We start from the raw sequence: 19,645 nt of genomic DNA on the forward strand, positions 1-19,645 counted from the left end.
TAAATGTTCCATATGCACAAAAAGCTTGTTTCTCTCAATTTTTTGCACAAATTTGTTTACATCCCTGTGAGTGAGCGTTTCTCCTTTGCCAAGGTAATCCATCCACCTGACAGATGTGGCATATCAAGAAGTTATAAATTATTAGATTATAAAGCATGATAATTACACAGGTGCACCTTGTGCTGGGGACAATAAAAGGCCACTAAAATGTTTTGTCACACAACACTGCCACAGATGTCTTATGTTGAGGGAGTGTGCAAATACCATGCAGAGCAGTTGGCAGATAATTTAACGTTCATTTCTCTACCATAAGCTGTCACCAACATCGTTTTGTAGAATTTGGCTGTACCTCCAACCAGCCTCACAACCGCAGACCACAAATAACCATGCCAGCCCAGGACCTCCATATCTGGCTTCCTCACCTGCGGGATGGTCTCAGACCAGCCACCCCAACAGCTGATAAAGCTGAAGAGTATTTCTGTCTGTAATAAAGCCCTTTTCAGGGGAAAAAGTCACTGACTGGCTGAGCCTGGCCCCCAAGTGGGTGAGCCTATGCCCTCCAAGTGGGTGAGCCTATGCCCTCCCAGGCCCATCCAGGGCCTAATGAATTTATTTAAATTGACTGATTTCCTTATAAGAACTGTAACTCAGTAAAATCATTGAAATTGTTGCATGTTGCGTGTATAATTTTGTTCAGTATAGATAACGTTTAAGGGGTTGAGGGGCTTGGAAGGGATTTTATTTATTATTTAAAAAATGGGGGGGTGGTAGAAGTTAGTCGGGATTCATTATTATATTTTGTATTATTTATTTATTATTTAAAAAAAATCTTAGTAGTATAGAATTAGTCAGACCAGCACAGTAGGTGGCGGCATGCACCTTAAACGTTTGCTTACGGATCGCCATGATATCACAGAAGAAGAATAACCTTTCTAGCCGAGTAAATAAACAAACTTTTTATTAGGTTTGTATAGCGATTAATGCAGATTTAATTAACTACCATATACAACTCAATTAGTTCTCGTTATATTCAAATAATCAGTGTTCACATCGCTGTTTCCCTGAAGAGCAGTAGCGCATGTTGGAGATAGTTAGCTTACGTTGGTTATCTCAATATGGAGAGAACGAGGGAGCAACATGGCATGCAATGGTCGCAGGGTTAGCTAGTCAATTTACTTGGTTTCAAAGGTAAGTTCGATAGTTATTTACGTACTAGCTAGAAGTGCTATCATAATTTAACTTCATATTAACACGACAAAACCAGGTTGAGTTGTAACGTTAGCAAGGTAACGGTAAAACATTCATCCACAATCATTCAAGTTCGCCAGGTAACGTTAGTTTACTTTACTGAGTTAGCAAGTAGTTAACGTTAGCATAGTAACATTATGCCATATAGCAAAGCGTTTCATTTTGTACATTCGCTAGTTACTACACACAGCATTTAACTTACCAGTCATTCTAGCTTAAATATCTTTGTGGGATACTGCAATACCTGACAGCTGTGTGATTACATTTTTTGGTCCATACAATCTGGAATGTCTTGTCAATTCGTTTGCTAGGCCTATATTAAACCAATAATCTTTACACTGGTACTGAACTGTGTATGTTTCATGGCATTTCTCTTCCAGTTTGGTAGCAAAAGACATCTACCAGGCTGTAAGAAATTTGCAGTTTGGAATTTTGTGGCCAGGGATCGAGAATTTGAGACAAGTTCGACTGCAATCAGATCCACGCGTCGTCATGGCTTGGGCTCTGAAACTGCCACTCACTGATGAGGTGATTGAATCAGGTCTGGTCCAAGACTTTGATGCCAGTCTCTCTGGCATTGGACAGGAGCTTGGAGCTGGGGCGTACAGTATGAGGTATGAATCATAATTGGAAGTCTATTGAAATGTTAATATGTCAAGACATAGTACTTTGTACTTTTACATAGAAAATCAGTATCGGTCAGTGAAAAAAAAGATACTAGAAATATTTACCTATTCAAGAGTAGGCCCTATCATCTGTATCAGTTAGCCTATAATGAGTCGGTGGCTGTCGCTCTCTAGTAATTTGTCCTTTTGCATGGTGTCGGGTGGTGCTGCTTTAAATGTTAGGAGTGTGTGTTTTCAGTTCAGAGAGAGAGTTGGCCAAAGGACCTATGAATAGTGAAGCTGTAAAGTAGTTTGTTATGGAACGCATACCTCAAGTGGAAACGGCCTTCTAAATCTGGCTACTGTTTACTTTCAGTATATTCCTTTCTAGAATGGAATGAATTTAGAATGTATCCTATTCTCAATGTTGCTAAATTGTCTCTCCCAAGCTATAGTTTACTGTTTGCTTACTATTTATGTTGGTGGATAGGACAGCTTCTCAAAATACTTAAGTCTTCGGTGGTGTGTATGTCAAATATAGTTTTTTTGTGTGTGTTTTGTTAAACACATCACACACCCATTTTATAGTGATTTTTGCCGGTAATTCACAAGTTAGCCCATTCATAGACGCTAACTACATAGTATCTTCTGGCTGGGGCAGTTTTATTAAGAGCTCCAACGCTTGCTCTAAACGTTAACACGCATTGCTTGCGGGACTGTTTTGGAAACATAAGGAATGTATTTTTCATATCAGGGAGAAATGAGAATAATAATAAATAAAACACACCTTTGTGTAAACAGAAATTAGACACCACGAACATGTTGTCACTGGAACATACTGTCGGTAACAGTGTTTAAACTGGTTAAAACAGTGTACAGTAAGTATAAATAATTTTTATGTGTTATGAAAGTAAAGGGCTTCATGTTGCACTCCCGAGTGGCACAGCGCTCTAAGGCACTACAGTCCCTGGTTCGAATCCAGGCTGTATCACACCTGGCCATGATTGGGAGTCCCAAAGGGGCGTCGCACAATTTGCCAAGCGTTGTCCAGGTTTGACCGGGGTAGGCTGTCATTGTAAATAAGAATTTGTTCTTAACTGACTTACCTAGTTAAATATATATTTTTACGTGTTTCTAGAACCGTACTGCACTTGAGCTTCGGTACACGTTTAGATGGAGCATTTGGCTGCCAGAGCCAAGTTGCCTCTGAACAGAACATGTAAGGTCCTTGTGTAATGTTGGGCTCCTTTAGTCCAGTATTGGGCTAGCATAGGCCTAACCTTCCACCAGTACTCTCTGGAGGATTGTTCTTATGCCAGAAAAGAGAAGGCCTTAATCTGTCAGAATTGGGATTTTTACTGTGTCAGGAACAGTTTGTGTGTAAGGGATACATCCCTCTCTTTCAGACTGCTCTTTTGTTAGTATTGTAAGTGTTCTGTTACATGATACTAAAGTGCCTCATTGTCAGTATAATTCTTATGTTGAGAGGGAGGATGAGATACCCAGGCTGCATACCAAGGTAGTTGATTGCACAAGTTTTTACTATCGTAACTAATGAACTGTGAAGAAAGTGTGTTATAAATCACTTGTTCTTTTCCAGTGGCTTCTAGTGATATTCATTTAATTTACATTTATTGGGTGGGTAACAGAAGTTCCTGACGTTTTTAATTTGGAAAACTTTTTTAAGAGTTGAGTTGAGCTTACCTTTTCAGTCTGCCTCATTTTCTGGAGGTACAAGTTCTGTTGAGTTGTTGTTTCAGACAGTTCTTGATACTATGCCAATGTCATGTGCTTGTAAAAGACCTTGGCTTGCCAGTTCATTGACCATGTTGTCTTGTGGTTCTTTCTCCAGCGACGTGCTGGCCCTCCCCATCTTTAAGCAGGAGGAGTCTAACCTGCCGCCTGACAGTGAGAACAAGATTCTTCCTTTCCAGTATGTTCTGTGTGCAGCTACCTCGCCTGCTATCAAACTGCACGATGAAACACTTACCTACCTCAACCAAGGTTAGCATCTGTCTGTTTTACATTACATGCTTTTCTTTTGAATTTGATGCCAATTTAAAAGAAATAGACAGATTTTGTGTGTGTGTGCATACATACACAGTGCATTTGTAAAGTACTCAGACCCCTTGCCTTTTTCCACATTTTGTTACTTTACAGCCTCATTTTAAAATGGATTTAAACTGTTTTCTTTCCACATCAATCTACATACAGTACCCCACAATGAAAAAGCAAAAACAGGTTTTTATAAGTTTTTGCAAATGTTGCAAAAGTTTTTGCCCGGTCCGCCCCAGGAGTTGCTAAAGTGCGATGGGACAAGGACATCCATGCCGGCCAAACCCTCCCCTAACCCGGATGACGCTGGGCCAAGTGTGCACCGCCCCATGGTTCTCCCGGCTGCGACATAGCCTGGACTCAAACCAGGATCTCTAGTGGCACAGCTAGCACTGCGAGGTAGTGTCTAGACCACTGCGCCACTTGGGAGGCCGACATTCAGAGACTTGCCCCGATGCTGCCACCACCATGCTTCACCATAAGGATGGTGCCAGGTTTCTTCTGGAAGTGTCACTTGGCATTCAGGCCTAATAGTTAAATCTTGGTTTCATCAGACCAGAGAATCTTGTATCTCATGGTCTGAGAGTCTTTAAATGTCTTTTGGCAAACTCCAAGAAGGCTGTCATATGCCTTTTACTGAGGAGTGGCTTCTGTGTAGCCACTCTACCATAAAGGCTTGATTGGTGGAGTGCTGCAGAGATGGTTGTCCTTCAGGAAGGTACTCCCATCTCCACAGAGGAACTCTAGAGCTCTGTCAGTGACCATTGGGTTCTTGGTTACCTCCCTGACCAAGGCAAAAGACCCTTCTCCCCCGATTGCTCAGTTTGGCCCGGGCGTCCAGCTCTAGGAAGAGTCTTGGTGGTTCCATACCCCTTACATTTAAGAATGATGGAGGCCGCTGCTTTCTTGGGGACCTTCAATGCTGCAGGAATTTGTTGGTACCCTTCCCCAAATCTGTGCCTCGACACAATCTTGTCTCGGTACTCTACAGACAATTCCTTTTGACCTCATGGCTTGGTTTTTGCTCTGACGTGCATTGTCAACTGAGGAACTTTATATAGACAGGTGTGCCTTTCCAAATCATGTCCAATCAGTTGAATTTACTACAGACTCCAAGTTGTAGAAACATCTCAAGGATGATCAATTGAAACGGGATGTACCTGAACTCAATTTCAAGTCTCATAGAAAAGAGCCAGAATGCTTATGTAAATAAGGTATTTCTGTTGTACATTTAACACATTTGCAAACATTTCTAAAATCCTGTTTTCATTTGGTCATTATGGGGTAGATTGATGAGGATTTTTCTTGTTGTAATCCATTTTAGACTATAGCTGTAACTTAACAAAATGTGGAAAAAGTCAAGGGATCTGAATACTTTCTGAATGCACTATATATACAGTACCAGTCAAAGTTTGGACACACCTACTCATTCAATGGTTTTTCTTTATTATTTACTATTTTCTACAAAAAAAAGGTTAAACAAATCAAAATATATTTGAGATTCTTCGAAGTATCCACCCTTTGCCTTGATGACAGCGTTGCACACTCTTGGCATTATCCCAACTAGCTCCACGAGGTTGTCACCTGCAATACATTTCAATTAACAGGTGTGCCTTGTTAATTTGTGACATTTCTTTCCTTCTTAATGCGTTTGGGCTAATCAGTTGTCTTGTGACAAGGTAGGGAGGGTATTCAGAAGATAGTCCTACTTGGTAAGAGACCAAGTCCATATTATGGCAAGAACAGCTCAACTGAGCAAAGAGAAATGACATTCCATCATTACTTTAAGACACATATGTCAGAGTCAAGGCCCGCGGGCCACATCCGGCCCGCGAGAAGGTTTTTTACGGCCCCTGGGATGATCTTGATTTATTATTAGAACCGGCCCGCAGACCGCAGCAAGCCGGCAGCCCGCAGATCTTTTACACGCACCAATACTACATTTCCCACAATGCAACGGTGACGCACCGAGCAGTAGGCTGCTTCATTTCAATATTTATTGGCACAGCAGTCGTCAGCATCACAGTAAAATTAACTTTCAGATACCCATCAAAAATGGCAAAACGGAAGGTGGACACTGAGAACCGGGGTTTCAAACAAGGTGGGAGTCGGAGTATATGTTCACGGAGGTAGCTGGAAAACCTGTGTGTCTTCTGTGTGGAGAAAGTGTGGCGGTACTGAAAGAGTATAATCTGAGACGACATTATGAAACGAAACACGCGGACAAAAACAAGAATATGGACATGGAACAAAGGCTACAAAAGGCAGAGGAATTAAAACGAGGCCTCAAATCTCGACAGGCTCTGTTCAAAAAAGCCAAATCACAAGGCCAGGCTGCTGTCAAGGCCAGTTTTATTTTGGCAGAAGAGATCGCTAAATCAGCCCGGCCATTTACGGAGGGGGATTTCATCAAAAACTGCATGATTAAAGTTTGTGACGAAGTTTGCCCAGAAAAAGGCAACTCTTTTTAAATGTGAGTCTGAGCAGAAACACCATTGCCGAGAGAGTAGACCAGTTGTCCATCAATCTAAAAGAGCAGCTTGTGAAAAAGGGAAAAGATTTCATTGCATATTCCTTGGCTGTGGATGAGAGCACCGACATTTCTGACATTGCCCAGTTGTCAATTTTCATCCGCGGAGTGGACTCCAGCCTAAGCGTGACAGAGGAGTTACCCCGAACATTGATGAACTTGTGGAAAAGATGGGACACCACCAAGTATCACCCTCAACCTCAAACAAGTGAACATTACTGTGCAATCACATATTTAGAGTTTTTACTCAGTTCAAGTTTAAAAGTTAAAGTTTAATATTTGTTTTCACTGCATGTTACTTCTCCTTAAACAAAGTGTTGTTTTTGATTAATAGATTTTTGCACTTTATTTTATTGTATTTCAATCCAATTATATTTTAAAAATATTTCAGTTGAGTGGATGATAGAAAATTGCTATTATTGTTTTTTTCTTTGAAGTAAATTTAGCCCACTTTTGCTAAAATAGAAAATATAGGCTACTGATGGTGCCTTGAATACCGGTTTCTTTCATTTAATGTTCATGTTATGGGGATTTTTATATAAAGGAAATTTGTCTTTTGTGTCTGTTGAAAATTAAAGATTACTGACAGAGCCATAAGAAAATATTGCTTTATTTATCTGATCATATTGGAATATATTTGTTAGGTTTTCAGTAGGTTCAATTAGGTTCACTAGACTATATGCGTCATTTAAAAAATTTTCAATGAACATTCGAACAGTCCGGCCCTCGGCTTGTAGCTAAATTTTTTATTTGGCCCTCCGTCCATTTGACTTTGACACCCCTGCTTTAAGACATGGTCAGTCTGTGTAAAATTTCACAAATTTTCTTCAAGTGAAGTTGCAAGAACCATCAAGCGCTATGATGAAACTGGCTCTCATTAGGACCTCCACAGGAAAGGAAGTGCCAGAATTACCACTGATGCATGATGCATAGAAGTTCATTAGAGTTACCAGGCTCAGAAATTGCAGCCTAAATAAATAATAATATGGACTTTGTGTTTTTATATAAATATCTCTTTCTTACACATACACTCAGTGCGCTTAGTTTTCATATCCCTTGACTTATTCTACATTTTGTTGTAACAGCCTGAATACAGAATGTATTGAATGTATTGTTTTCTAACCCATCTACACACACAATACCCCATAATGCCAAAGTGAGTACATGTTTTTAGAAATGTTAGCAAATTTATTGAAACTTATATACAGAAATATCACATTTACGTAAGTGTTCACACCCCTTAAGTCAATACATATTATAATCACCTATGGCAGCGATTACAGCTGGTAGTCTTTGTGGGGAAGTCGCTTAGAGCTTTGCACACCTGCATTGTACAATATTTGCACATTTTATTCTTTAAAAAATTCTTCAATCTCTGTGAAGTTGGTTGTCAATCATTGCTTGACAGCCATTTTCAAGTCTTGCCATTTAGATTTTCAAGCCAATTTAAATCAAAACTGTAACTAGCCTACTCAGGAACATTACATTTTTGCTCGTAAGAAACCCATGTATATTTACCATGTGTTTTAGGTTATTGTTCTGCTGAAAGGTGAATTTGTCTCCCAGTGTGTTGGAAAGCAGTCAGCTAGGTTTTCCTCTAGGATTTTCCCTGTGCTTAGCTCTATTTTGTTTATTTTTATCCTAAAAAAGTCCCTAGTCCTTGCTGATGACAAGCATACCCATAACATGATGCAGCCACATGCTTGAAAATATAAACAGTGGTACTCGGTGATATGTTGGATTCTCAGGACATAAAGTTCATTTTGACATGGTTTGCAGTTTTACTTTTGGGCCTTCTTGCAAATATGTTTTTATTCTGTACAGTCTAATTTTCACTCTGTCATTTGATTAGTATTGTTGAGTAACTACAATGTTGATCCATCCTCAGTTTTCTCCTATCACAGCCATTAAAACCCTGTAACTACTCCAAAGGCCTCATTGGTCTCATGGTGAAATCCCTGCACGGTTTCCTTCCTCTCTGGGACCGAGGTTAGGAAGGACGCCTGTGTCCTTGTAGTTACTGGGTATGTCGATACACTTTGGATGGTGTAACTTCACCATGCTCAAAGGGATATTCAATGTCTGCTTTTTTCCTTTTTTTTACCAATAGGTGCCCTTTGCGAGGCATTGGAAAATCTCCCTGGTCTTTGTAGTTGAATCTGTGTTTGAAATTCACTGAGAGACCTTACAATTATCTGTATGTATGGGGTACAGAGATGAGGTAGTCATGAAAAAAATCCTGTTAAACACTTATTGCACACAGAGTGAGTCAATGCAACTTATGTGACTTGTTAGGCACATTTTTACTCCGGAACTTATTTAGGCTTGCCATAACAAAGGGGCCGAATACTTATTGACTCAGGACATTTCAGATTTTCACTTTAATTAATTTGTAAAAATGTCGAAACATAATTCTACTTTGACATTGATGTGACAAAAAAAATCTCAATTGAATCCATTTTATGCTGTAATACAACAAAATGTGGGATTTCAAGGGGTGTGAATACTTTCTGAAGGCACTGTGTGTGTTACATCTATCTAACGATTCTGTTTCGATTTCAGGACAGTCTTATGAAACTCGAATGCTTGACAATCGGAAATTGGGTGAACTCCCAGAAATCTCTGGCAAAATGGTGAAGGTATGATGAACAAGAACCCTGAGTCGTGAGTAAGTGATTGCATGGGTCTGTTCCAATGAGAATGTCCCATGTGGTCTATCAGTCATGTAGGTTCTTCCTAGTTCCTCAGTGACGTTTTCTGTGTGCCCCCAGAGCATCATCCGCGTGGTCTTCCATGACCGGCGTCTTCAGTACACAGAGCACCAGCAGCTGGAGGGCTGGCGCTGGAACAGGCCTGGAGACCGCATCCTTGACCTGGGTAAACTGTCTGTCCGTCATGGGTGGTGGCCTACTCTGGGTGAAGAAGGATAGGAGGGTGCTGCTTTTAAGACTTTAGCTGCTGTGGCACTGACATGGTTTCAAATAACACAGAGTTGTTTCTTCAGTGAAATAAATGATGGTTGACAACAGGCTGCATAACATAAAGACTGAGTGCTCACACAATCCTTCTGATAACTTGTCTCGTGTTGCTCCATTGTAGATATCCCCATGTCAGTTGGCATGGTCGACCCCAGGGCTAACCCTACTCAACTTAACACTGTGGAGTTCCTGTGGGACCCTTCAAAAAGAACCTCAGTTTTTATCCAGGTAGCAGGATAAACACAACCACATGGTTGTTTTCATAATGCTGGTCGTAGCTTATCTTCTAACGTCAGTCCAAGGCTATCTGAATGGAGTGGAAACAGATGGGTTTTCAAGCCAAATAGAGCTCTCACCATGTTTGTACTGAATAAAACTAATAGTTTTGTCCTAATATGACAACTTTAGCAAAATCCTTCAGTTTTCAAATAGGCATGCCGATTCCTTGTTTTAGGTTCACTGCATCAGCACAGAGTTCACTATGCGGAAGCACGGGGGAGAGAAGGGCGTGCCTTTCCGCATCCAGATCGACACTTTCAAAGAGAATGATGGCGAAGACTATACAGAGCACTTGCATTCTGCCAGCTGTCAGGTCAAAGTCTTCAAGGTGAGAAGAAAGTCTGACCAAAGACATTTACTGTTGCCATAAAATGTCATTTGATCCTGATCACGGTACTGTCCATTATAAACAACTTTACCTCACCTGTGGCAGCCTAAAGGTGCAGACAGGAAGCAGAAGACCGACAGAGAGAAGATGGAAAAGAGGGCTCCTCAGGAGAAGGAGAAATACCAGCCCTCGTATGAAACCACCATCCTAACAGAGGTTAGAGTCAGTGTGTTGAGTAAATGGGATGGAGGAAAATGTTGGATATGAGAGGAATATGTGGTAGCAGTCAGAATGAAGAAACATGAGCAAAATGATGCATCCTTTTAATTACTTGTCTCAGTAATATTATAATACATAGAAATTATGTACACAGGATTTCTTCATGAAGTAATAACTTGCATCTGGAATGCTGGATTATGTAAAGAGCCTAGGTCCCTCCCTACTAGAATAATAATAGAAATGTTCTCTTGCAGTGCTCTCCCTGGCCAGAGGTCACCTATGTAAATAACTCTCCATCGCCTGGCTTCAACAGCTCACACAACAGTTTTCCAGTGGCAGAGGGGTAGGCATCAGGACATAAACATTCAGCCTGCACTGAACCACACTGTTTTGTTACAAATGGTTTATTTTGTTTTATATGTACATTTATAAAAGATTATATGGGGATGTAATGTCTAATACCTCTGTTCTTTGGGGATGTCTGTCTATTTTCTTTCTATTCCCAGAATGTACATCTCAACCTTTTCATGTTCCTTTTCTCTGTCCCTCCAGCAATGGATCCCCCAGTCACCAGCCAGAGCTAGTTGTTCAGGTAGCAGATGTAAGTACCTGTGTCCCTTCCCTTTGTGTGTCCAAAACCCACCTCTGGGTCAGTCTCCTGCACCATCCCTTCCCATGTCACCAACCCCCACATCTACAGCGGGGCAAAAAAGTATTTAGTCAGCCACCAATTGTGCAAGTTCTCCCACTTAAAAAGATGAGAGGCCTGTAATTTTCATCATAGGTACACTTCAACAATGACAGACAAAATGAGAGAAAAAAATCCAGAAAATCACATTGCAGGATTTTTAATAAATTTATTTGCAAATTATGGTGGAAAATAACTGTTGCTGGTATTTTGGCCCATTCCTCCATGCAGATATCCTCTAGAGCAGTGATGTTTTGGGGCTGTTGCTGGGCAAAATCACATTGTAAGATTTTTAATGAATTTATTTGCAAATTATGGTATTAAGTATTTGGTCACCTACAAACAAGCAAGATTTCTGGCTCTCACAGACCTGTAACTTCTTCTTTAAGAGGCTCCTCTGTCCTCCACCTGTTACCTGTATCAATGGCACCTGTTTGAACTTGTTATCAGTATAAAAGACACCTGTCCACAACCTCAAACAGTCACACTCCAAAATCCACTATGGCCAAGACCAAAGAGCTGTCAAAGGACACCAGAAACAAAATTGTAGACCTGCACCAGGCTGGGAAGACTGAATCTGCAATAGGTAAGCAGCTTGGTTTGAAGAAATCAACTGTGGGAAATGGAAGAAACATACAAGACCACTGATAATCTCCCTCGATCTGGGGCTCCACGCAAGATCTCACCCTGTGGGGTCAAAATGATCACAAGAACAGTGAGCAAAAATCCCAGAACCACACGGGGGGACCTAGTGATGACCTGCAGAGAGCTGGGACCAAAGTAACAATGCCTCTACCATCAGTAACACACTACGCCGCCAGGGACTCAAATCCCGCAGTGCCAGACGTGTCCCCCTGCTTAAGCCAGTACATGTCCAGGCCTGTCTGAAGTTTGCTAGAGAGCATTTGGATGATCCAGAAGAAGATTGGGAGAATGTCATATGGTTAGATGAAACCAAAATAGAACTTTTTGGTAAACTCAACTCGTCGTGTTTGGAGGACAAAGAATGCTGAGTTGCATCCAAAGAACACCATACCTACTGTGAAGCATGGGGGTGGAAACAACATGCTTTGGGGCTGTTTTTCTGCAAAGGGACCAGGACGGCTGATCCGTGCAAAGGAAAGAATGAATGGGGCCATGTATCGTGATATTTTGAGTGAAAACCTCCTTCCATCAGCAAGGGCATTGAAGATGAAACGTGGCTGGGTCTTTCAGCATGACAATGATCCCAAACACACCGCCCGGGCAACGAAGGAGTGGCTTCGTAAGAAGCATTTCAAGGTCCTGGAGTGGCCGAGCCAGTCTCCAGATCTCAACCCCATAGAAAATCTTTGGAGGGAGTTGAAAGTCTGTGTTGCCCAGCAACAGCCCCAAAACATCACTGCTCTAGAGGAGATCTGCATGGAGGAATGGGCCAAAATACCAGCAACAGTGTGTGACAACCTTGTGAAGACTTACAGAAAACGTTTGACCTCTGTCATTGCCAACAAAGGGTATATAACAAAGTATTGAGAAACTTTTGTTATTGAACAAATACTTATTTTCCACCATAATTTGCAAATTTATTAAAAATCCTGCAATGTGATTTTCTGGATTTTTTTTCTCGTTTTGTCTGTCATAGTTGAAGTGTACCTATGATGAAAATTACAGGCCTCATCTTTTTAAGTGGGAGAACATGCACAATTGGTGGCTGACTGACTACTTTTTTGCCTCACTGTACATGTTTAAAGGCCAGCTTTTTTCACATAACTGAAGTTGGCACATTGTGGTCATGCTTTAAGTTCACATTTTGCCTTTTGCTTTTGGCAGCAGCACCAGTGAAATATTGTAGGAAATTGTTGGTAGTGGGCTATTTAAACTGAAGTGTAAGAATAACGGCTGAGGAGACTGGCTATGTAACTTTGCAATCAGTACGTTATTTTATTTTCAAAGCAGCACGACTTGACATCTTGTTTTCACATGATAGATGTCAGTTTTTTTTTTACCCAATCTCCATTGATCACATTTGCATGTAGTCGAACATATTTACCAAAATAATAAATATGACAAAACTGTTTTGTACTTTGCTGAAATGGTTTTCTGTCTGGAAATGATATGCAACAGTTGGGAAAAGCAAAGGCTATGCATTGATAAATCTCAGATTTGGTTTAGAATACCTGACAAATTTTATAACAACCTGCAGAATTAGAAATGTAATGGAAAAAATAAAATAAACGTGGATACGTCCCTTTGCTTTCACCACTTTTATTAATTTGTGCGAACATTGAATTAGTGCAGTGCTTATATTGAATTTTTCTTCTCTTGTGACTCCCTCTGTTTTCCCATTAATGCATACATAGAACCAAGTCGGTTATTAATATATGGGTAGAACATGCCCTTTGTTTTTGGGTCCATCAAAGCAACAGTTTAACTACTGTAGTAGACTGTCCTCCATAAAGTATCTGTTGTATCACGTGCATCCCCAATGATTTAATGTGGTTGATGGATGGAAACAGACCTTGAAATGAGCCTAGATAGCCATGTCCGTGCACCTTTTCAGTTCAGTTTTATAAAGGGTGTGTACACCTTTTCTCCCTTCTTTCTCCTGCATTATTATCCAATATAGATTGAAAGCTGTCTGACTGATACAATTGTAAGTTTCCAACATTTTCTAAATGTCTGACTCTGCATCTTAAATCAGACTTCACGGTTTAGATCGACTCCCAACATATCAGTGAATATTGCACATTCTATCTTTAAACGATTGATTGCACTTATTAACCCTATTACTTGCCGTCTGATAATAAGTATGTATCCAGTTGTTTTGGGTAGTTCGTAGTCATTTGTAGGCAGCAACATCTGCCTTAACTCCTGCTTGAATTTTTTACATGAAGAAAAAAAAATGCAGTTTTGTCGAACGCCTGAGTGCCAGTCTGTTTGTGCCATCATGTAACCTCCTTGTCACTCATTGTCATGCCATTCATTGGCAATAGAGTTGGCCAGAGCACAAACAGATCTGGAACCAGCCTGCTGTAATACTCCCAATACTTGTTCCAGCATTTATTACAATGCTTCTACATGATGTATGTAATAGTCATGTAACCATTGCATTTCAAACTAGTTTTGAAATAAATGCTGCGCCGAGTGTGTGTATATAGCAATAGGATGTAAAGTGCATTTGGAAAGTATTCAGACCCCTTCACTTTTTCCACATTTTGTTACGTTACAGCCTTGTTAAAATACAAAAAAATCCCCCAACAATCTACACACTATGTGGGAACTCCTTCAAGACTGTTGGTAAAGCATTCCAGGTGAAGCTGGTTGAGAGAATGCCAAGAGTGTGCAAAGCTGTCAAGTCAAAGGGTGGCTACTTTGAAGAATCTCAAATATAAAATATATTTTGATTTGTTTTACACTTTGTTTTTGGTTACTACATGATTCCATATGTTATTTCATAGTTTTGATGTATTCATTATTCTATAATATAGAAAATAGTACAACTAAAGAAACCCTGGAATGAGGTGTGTCAAATTTTGACTGGTAGTCTATGTAAATAAGGTATTTCAGTTGTGCTTTTAAATTTGCAAACATTTCTAAAAACCAGTTTTTCGCTTTGTCGTTATGGGATATTGTGTATGAATTTTCTTTTTAGAGTAAAGCTGTAACATAAAACTTAAGGGGTCTGAATACTTTCTGAATACACTATTTTGGCACCATTGCTGTTTTCACTGTCAAAATATCACTTCTTGTGGTTTACCCCCATTTTTAGACAGAAATACATGAGCAAAGTTTTTGGGGGATTAGGGAGGTTTTGAAATATGACGAATAATTTTAAAATTGAGACATTCTGCTTTACAGTTGCCATCCCATCTACTTACAAGAGACGGGGAAAGCATCCATCAGGTATATATTAATTTATTTGATGGTTTCTATTTTGAACGTCGTTTTATTTTGGCTTTCAAAGCAAAAGTGAGATACAGGTAACTGTCAAAATGAAGGAAATGCGAACATCGTGTCTGAATAGGCTGTTAGGCCACCACAAGCCAGAACAGCTTCAATGCAGTTTGGCATAGTTTCTACAAGTGTCTGGAACTCTATTGGAGGAAAATTTCATCATGTGGTGTTTCGTTGATGGTGGTGGAAAACGCTGTTTTGGGCGCCGCTCCTGAATCTCTCATAAGTGTTCAATTGGGTTGAGATCTGGTGAATGAGATGCGCGCGCGCGCACACACACACCCTTTAAACCCCTTATGTTCCTTTGCGACCCCTCTTTCAAAGTGAGATCTCTTCTAGACATGGTAGCCAAAATAATGGACATCTGGGCATCACCCTAAGCATGATGGGATGTTAATTGCATAATTAACTCAGGAACCACACCTATGTGGAAGCATCTGCTTTCAATATACTTTCTATCCCTCATTTACTCACGTTTCCTGTATTTTGACAGTTACTTGTACATTGCATGTCTTCTCTGACCAGGCTCCCAGCATAAATGTTTGCGTGTTTGCAATCAAGACCAAAACAATTTATGCGTGCAGATGTGGATGACTGCTACCGTGGTCTACGGTAATTTTTGTGTGTACTGTAAACCTCTTAGAACACAATTTGAATCGACTCTGACATTGTAATTGGTCTGTATACCTCCATGTAGCATGTTCTGGGATGAGTTAGCGCAGATAAACTGCTCATACCTGGCTGTATACATCTGACCTTACAGTGGAATTGATTGTTTTTAAAGGTGTACACCAGAAGTAAATTAACATTTGGATTGCGTTTGCGCCACCTGTGTCTCTCTTTTGGAACAAACAGAACCTGTTACCCGCGGCAACACCACCTGATGCACAGCAGTGGCTCCATAGAAACCGCTTTTCACCGTTCTGTCGGCTCTTCACTAATTTCTCAGGTAAGAAGGTCTATATTTATTTATATTTATTTATTTATATTTATATATATATTTATTTATATATATGTATTTATTTATTTATATAAATATATTTATATTTATATATTTATTTATTGCAGTGAATTTATATTCTCAACATTGTCATGTTGTGGAAGTCAGTCTAAAAGTAGGCTGATTTTGTTCCAGGAGCTGATCTGTTGAAGCTGACCAGGGAAGATGTCATTCAAATATGTGGGCCGGCAGATGGTATTAGGCTCTTCAACGCGTTGAAGGGACGGTTAGTCTTCTTTCTTATCACTACTTCCATATTGCAGCATTCAAATGCCTATTGAATTTTATCACCTTTTTTTTTAAGTGAGAAGTTTGTCAGCTTATTTCGGTGTGTGTGTGCAGGGTGGTACGTCCCAGGCTGACGGTGTATGTGTGCCAGGAATCCCAGCAGGCTCGGGAACAGCAGCAGAAACACGAGAACGGAGACGCAGCTAGCAGTACTTTTTTCGGTATGGGTGTGTCTGTGTGTGTGTTCTACTCTGAGAATAACAAATATTAAAAACACCTTAATATTGAGTTGCACCCCCCCTTTGCCTTTAGAACAGCCTCAATTCTTCGGGGCATAGACTCTACAAGGTATCGAAAGCGTTCCACAGGGATGCTGGCCTATGTTGACTCCAATGCTTCCCACAGTTGTCAAGTTGGCTGGATGTCCTTTGGGGGGGTAGACCTTACTTGATACACACATGGGAAACTGAGTGTGAAAAACCCAGCAGTGTTGCAGTTCTTGACACAAACTGGTGTGCCTGGCACCTACCATACTCTGTTCAAAGGCACTTAAATCTTTTGTCTTGCCCATTCACCCTCTGAATGGTACACATACAACATCCATGTCTCAAGGCTTAATAATCCTTCTTTAACCTGTCTTCTCCCCTTCATCTACACTGATTTTTGAAGTGTACATGAATAAGGGATCATAGCTTTTGCCTGGATTCACCTGGTTAGTCTGTAATGGAAAGAGCAGGTGTTCTTAATGTTTTGTATACTCGGTGTATAAAGCATTCATAACTCATGCTTACCTACTTGCTGATGGCGGTGCAATGCATCATGTGGCATAATGATAGCTCTGTTTGTTACGGCATACCACACTGTTTCATGTTTTATTAGTGGTAGGTACAGGATACACATGGTATACACCATCCAACGAAATGCTTACTTGCAGGTTCCTTCTCGACAATGCAACAACAATAAGAAATAATATAAGAATAGGAACATAAAGTAAATGGCAGTAGAATAGAATAAACATTTTAGTGTAAGTTTTAATACAGGAAGGCACTATTTATAGTCCAATATTTACACATGGATTGGGGGGCAAGGTGCTAAGACAGTGATTGATGATGTTTTCCTGTACACGTCTGTTGTCTTCTGCAGTGTACCATGCCATCTACTTGGAGGACTTGACAGCAGTTGAGCTGACAGAGAAGATCGCTCAGCTCTTCAACATCTCACCCAGACAGATCAGTCAGATCTTTAAACAGGGACCCACTGGTATACATGTCCTGGTCAGTGACGAGGTAAGGCTCTCTTTAGTCTACCTTTTGTGTTGTCCCGAAAAGGCCCTCTATTCCCAAAAGAGGTGCACTACACAATAGGGTCTGATTTTAGACGCAGCCTTCGTCTCTGGCTCAGTCTGCCTTAAGGCTGTCCTAATGTATACAACGTTATTGGCCTCTAAGACGGAATCTCTCGTTTCTCACAGATGATTCAAAACTTCCAGGATGAAGTATGTTTTGTTTTGGATACAATGAAAGGTGAGTGTCATCCAGTTGTTTTCTTTCACCACAAATATTGGAGGGTGGAGAAGTGTCTGTGGTAGTTACGCTTGTAAAATCACACTTCATGATATAGGCGCTGTTTTTTTAAATCCTCAGCTGAGACGAACGACGGCTACCACATCATCCTGAAATGAAAACTTTCTGGGGGATTGTCTAGCCCCCGCTCTCTCCTGACACCCAACCCTGCCAGCCCCTCTACAGCCTTAGCCCCTGATGTACCTGGACCATGCTGAAGATGACCCAATCGTTTCGCTCAACGATTCTCTAGAGGCTGCTCGCTATTGGGAACATTCTGACTGAAGCACCTTGCCCATCCTCGATACCTTATTGTCTTATTTGAAAGGAGTGACACTATTTGAGCTGCCATATCGATGCAACTCTCCAGTCTCCTCCCATGCTAAAAACACTTTTTAAATGGTTGCATTTTCCTGCTTTGTTGCTCATGTGTTTAAAAAAGAGAATGGAAGACACCCTGTCACTGCTTCAGAATCAACGACTTTGCTGTCTTGTCTTTAGAATCCAGTCTTGCATGGAAAGGGATCCACAACAAGAGATGGAGTGCGTATGGTCTCCGGTCTCCATCTCCTCCTCCTAGGCTGCTGGACATCAAGGAGTCATTTTGTGAGCACCGTGGTCATGGTTAAGTAGCTACGACAACAAAGCTTCTTGATAGGGTATAAAATCTTAACTAGGTTAAAGATACAAAAGGGTTCTAATATCCCATAATTCTTTGCATAAATGCGGAAGCATTCTAGACCACGGGACCAGCAATGTGAACGAAAATGACTGGAAGCAATACAAAAAGTGTAAAAATAAAAACAATTGTAGAGAATTTATTCAGCAAACACATAGCATAACTGTTTTTCAAATGATCTACAGCCATTTTATTACTTGGAATTCCTGACCGCTGGTCATGTTTTCGATGCTAATCCTGTGGAATCCAACAGCGGCGCTGGTCCCATGAATTTGTTTATTTGGAATTATCCAAGTTAGGACAATGTAATATCTTCAACCTAAAATCTTGACTGGATGTGATATCATAATGGAAAATGAAAGGGACACCTGCACCATATATGAGATCCCCTCTGTTCTCCCAGTGAGCGCTGTGCTCCTGAAAGCCCACATCTGTCAAGTAGTATTTGTGTCGTCCATCTGTGCAACTTTTCTAGGTCTTTAATCACTGTCAAGACCGTGTCAGTATACTGTTCTGTTCATGCCTCCCCCTTATTCATTAAACTGATTGATATCACTTTCTTTATTGACCACACAAGGTGGCAACACCAGCAACCTACTAGTCTGTCTTGCCCGCTATCCCTATATACCGTTATACTGTATCACTTTACAGTGTCATTTAAGATGGTTTTAGACAATTCAACTTTTTTTTGTAGTAGATGGTTGTTTAAAAGTGTGAATTTTGAATCATGTTTTAATTTGACTGTTTTTATAAATGTGTAAACAGACTTGTTCTACCTTGTTTAAAGAGAAGCAGTCTACATTGTTTTGGGATATTACCACTATCAAGTATTAATATATAGTAGTGGGTTGTTTAGGGTATACCAAAGCTGCATTTGGAAAGCTAGAGTTGGTTCCCATTCAATAAGGTTCTACTGAACGCTAGATGTTGCCCACCTTTGCCCCTCATCCAAGTCATCAGAACGATTAAACTACTTATCCATACATTGCCCGTTTTTGTATTTTTCTCTGCCTCGTTTTGGATGGGCACCATTGAGAAAATGTTTTAGCCTCCTCGCCACTGATTTGGTCATCTTGGTTAACCCAGAACTTAAATCTCGCATAATTTGGTCAGATGCTCGATTTACGTAATGTTACGATGACAAATGACGGAGTTGATCAACAGCTGAGAGATGGGGCTGGAGAAATGTAACCATTCTCAAGGTCATGGACTGTGCTTTGCATACAGGGACTGACCATCCATGATATAATGATCTACAGTGTTTAACATTCACTTTATTTACAAATGTGTTAAACAGCTTATTTTTGGTTCTG

At 40.4% G+C, this 19,645-nt stretch overlaps 1 protein-coding gene across 2 annotated transcripts; it reads left to right on the forward strand.

Annotated features, from left to right (window-relative positions):
- The first annotated feature begins 878 nt into the window (after positions 1 to 878).
- LOC135528339 (transcription factor CP2-like) lies at positions 879 to 19,315 on the forward strand. Of its 2 annotated transcripts, XM_064957345.1 has the most exons (18): positions 879 to 1,188; positions 1,629 to 1,862; positions 3,706 to 3,857; positions 9,001 to 9,077; positions 9,210 to 9,315; positions 9,538 to 9,644; positions 9,871 to 10,023; positions 10,129 to 10,239; positions 10,497 to 10,585; positions 10,795 to 10,843; positions 13,536 to 13,562; positions 14,768 to 14,812; positions 15,719 to 15,812; positions 15,999 to 16,089; positions 16,206 to 16,312; positions 17,235 to 17,377; positions 17,563 to 17,614; positions 17,735 to 19,315. In XM_064957345.1, exons 1-18 carry the CDS (start codon positions 1,079 to 1,081, stop codon positions 17,770 to 17,772), a joined length of 1,785 nt encoding a protein of 594 aa, XP_064813417.1. In that variant the 5' UTR covers positions 879 to 1,078; the 3' UTR covers positions 17,773 to 19,315. The 2 variants fall into 2 exon arrangements, with proteins under 2 accessions (XP_064813417.1, XP_064813418.1); XM_064957346.1 differs by lacking the exon at positions 13,536 to 13,562.
- Positions 19,316 to 19,645: the final 330 nt, after the last annotated feature.

Source organism: Oncorhynchus masou, chromosome 33 (genome assembly GCF_036934945.1).
Source record: "Oncorhynchus masou masou isolate Uvic2021 chromosome 33, UVic_Omas_1.1, whole genome shotgun sequence".
Taxonomy (NCBI): Eukaryota; Metazoa; Chordata; class Actinopteri; order Salmoniformes; family Salmonidae; genus Oncorhynchus; species Oncorhynchus masou.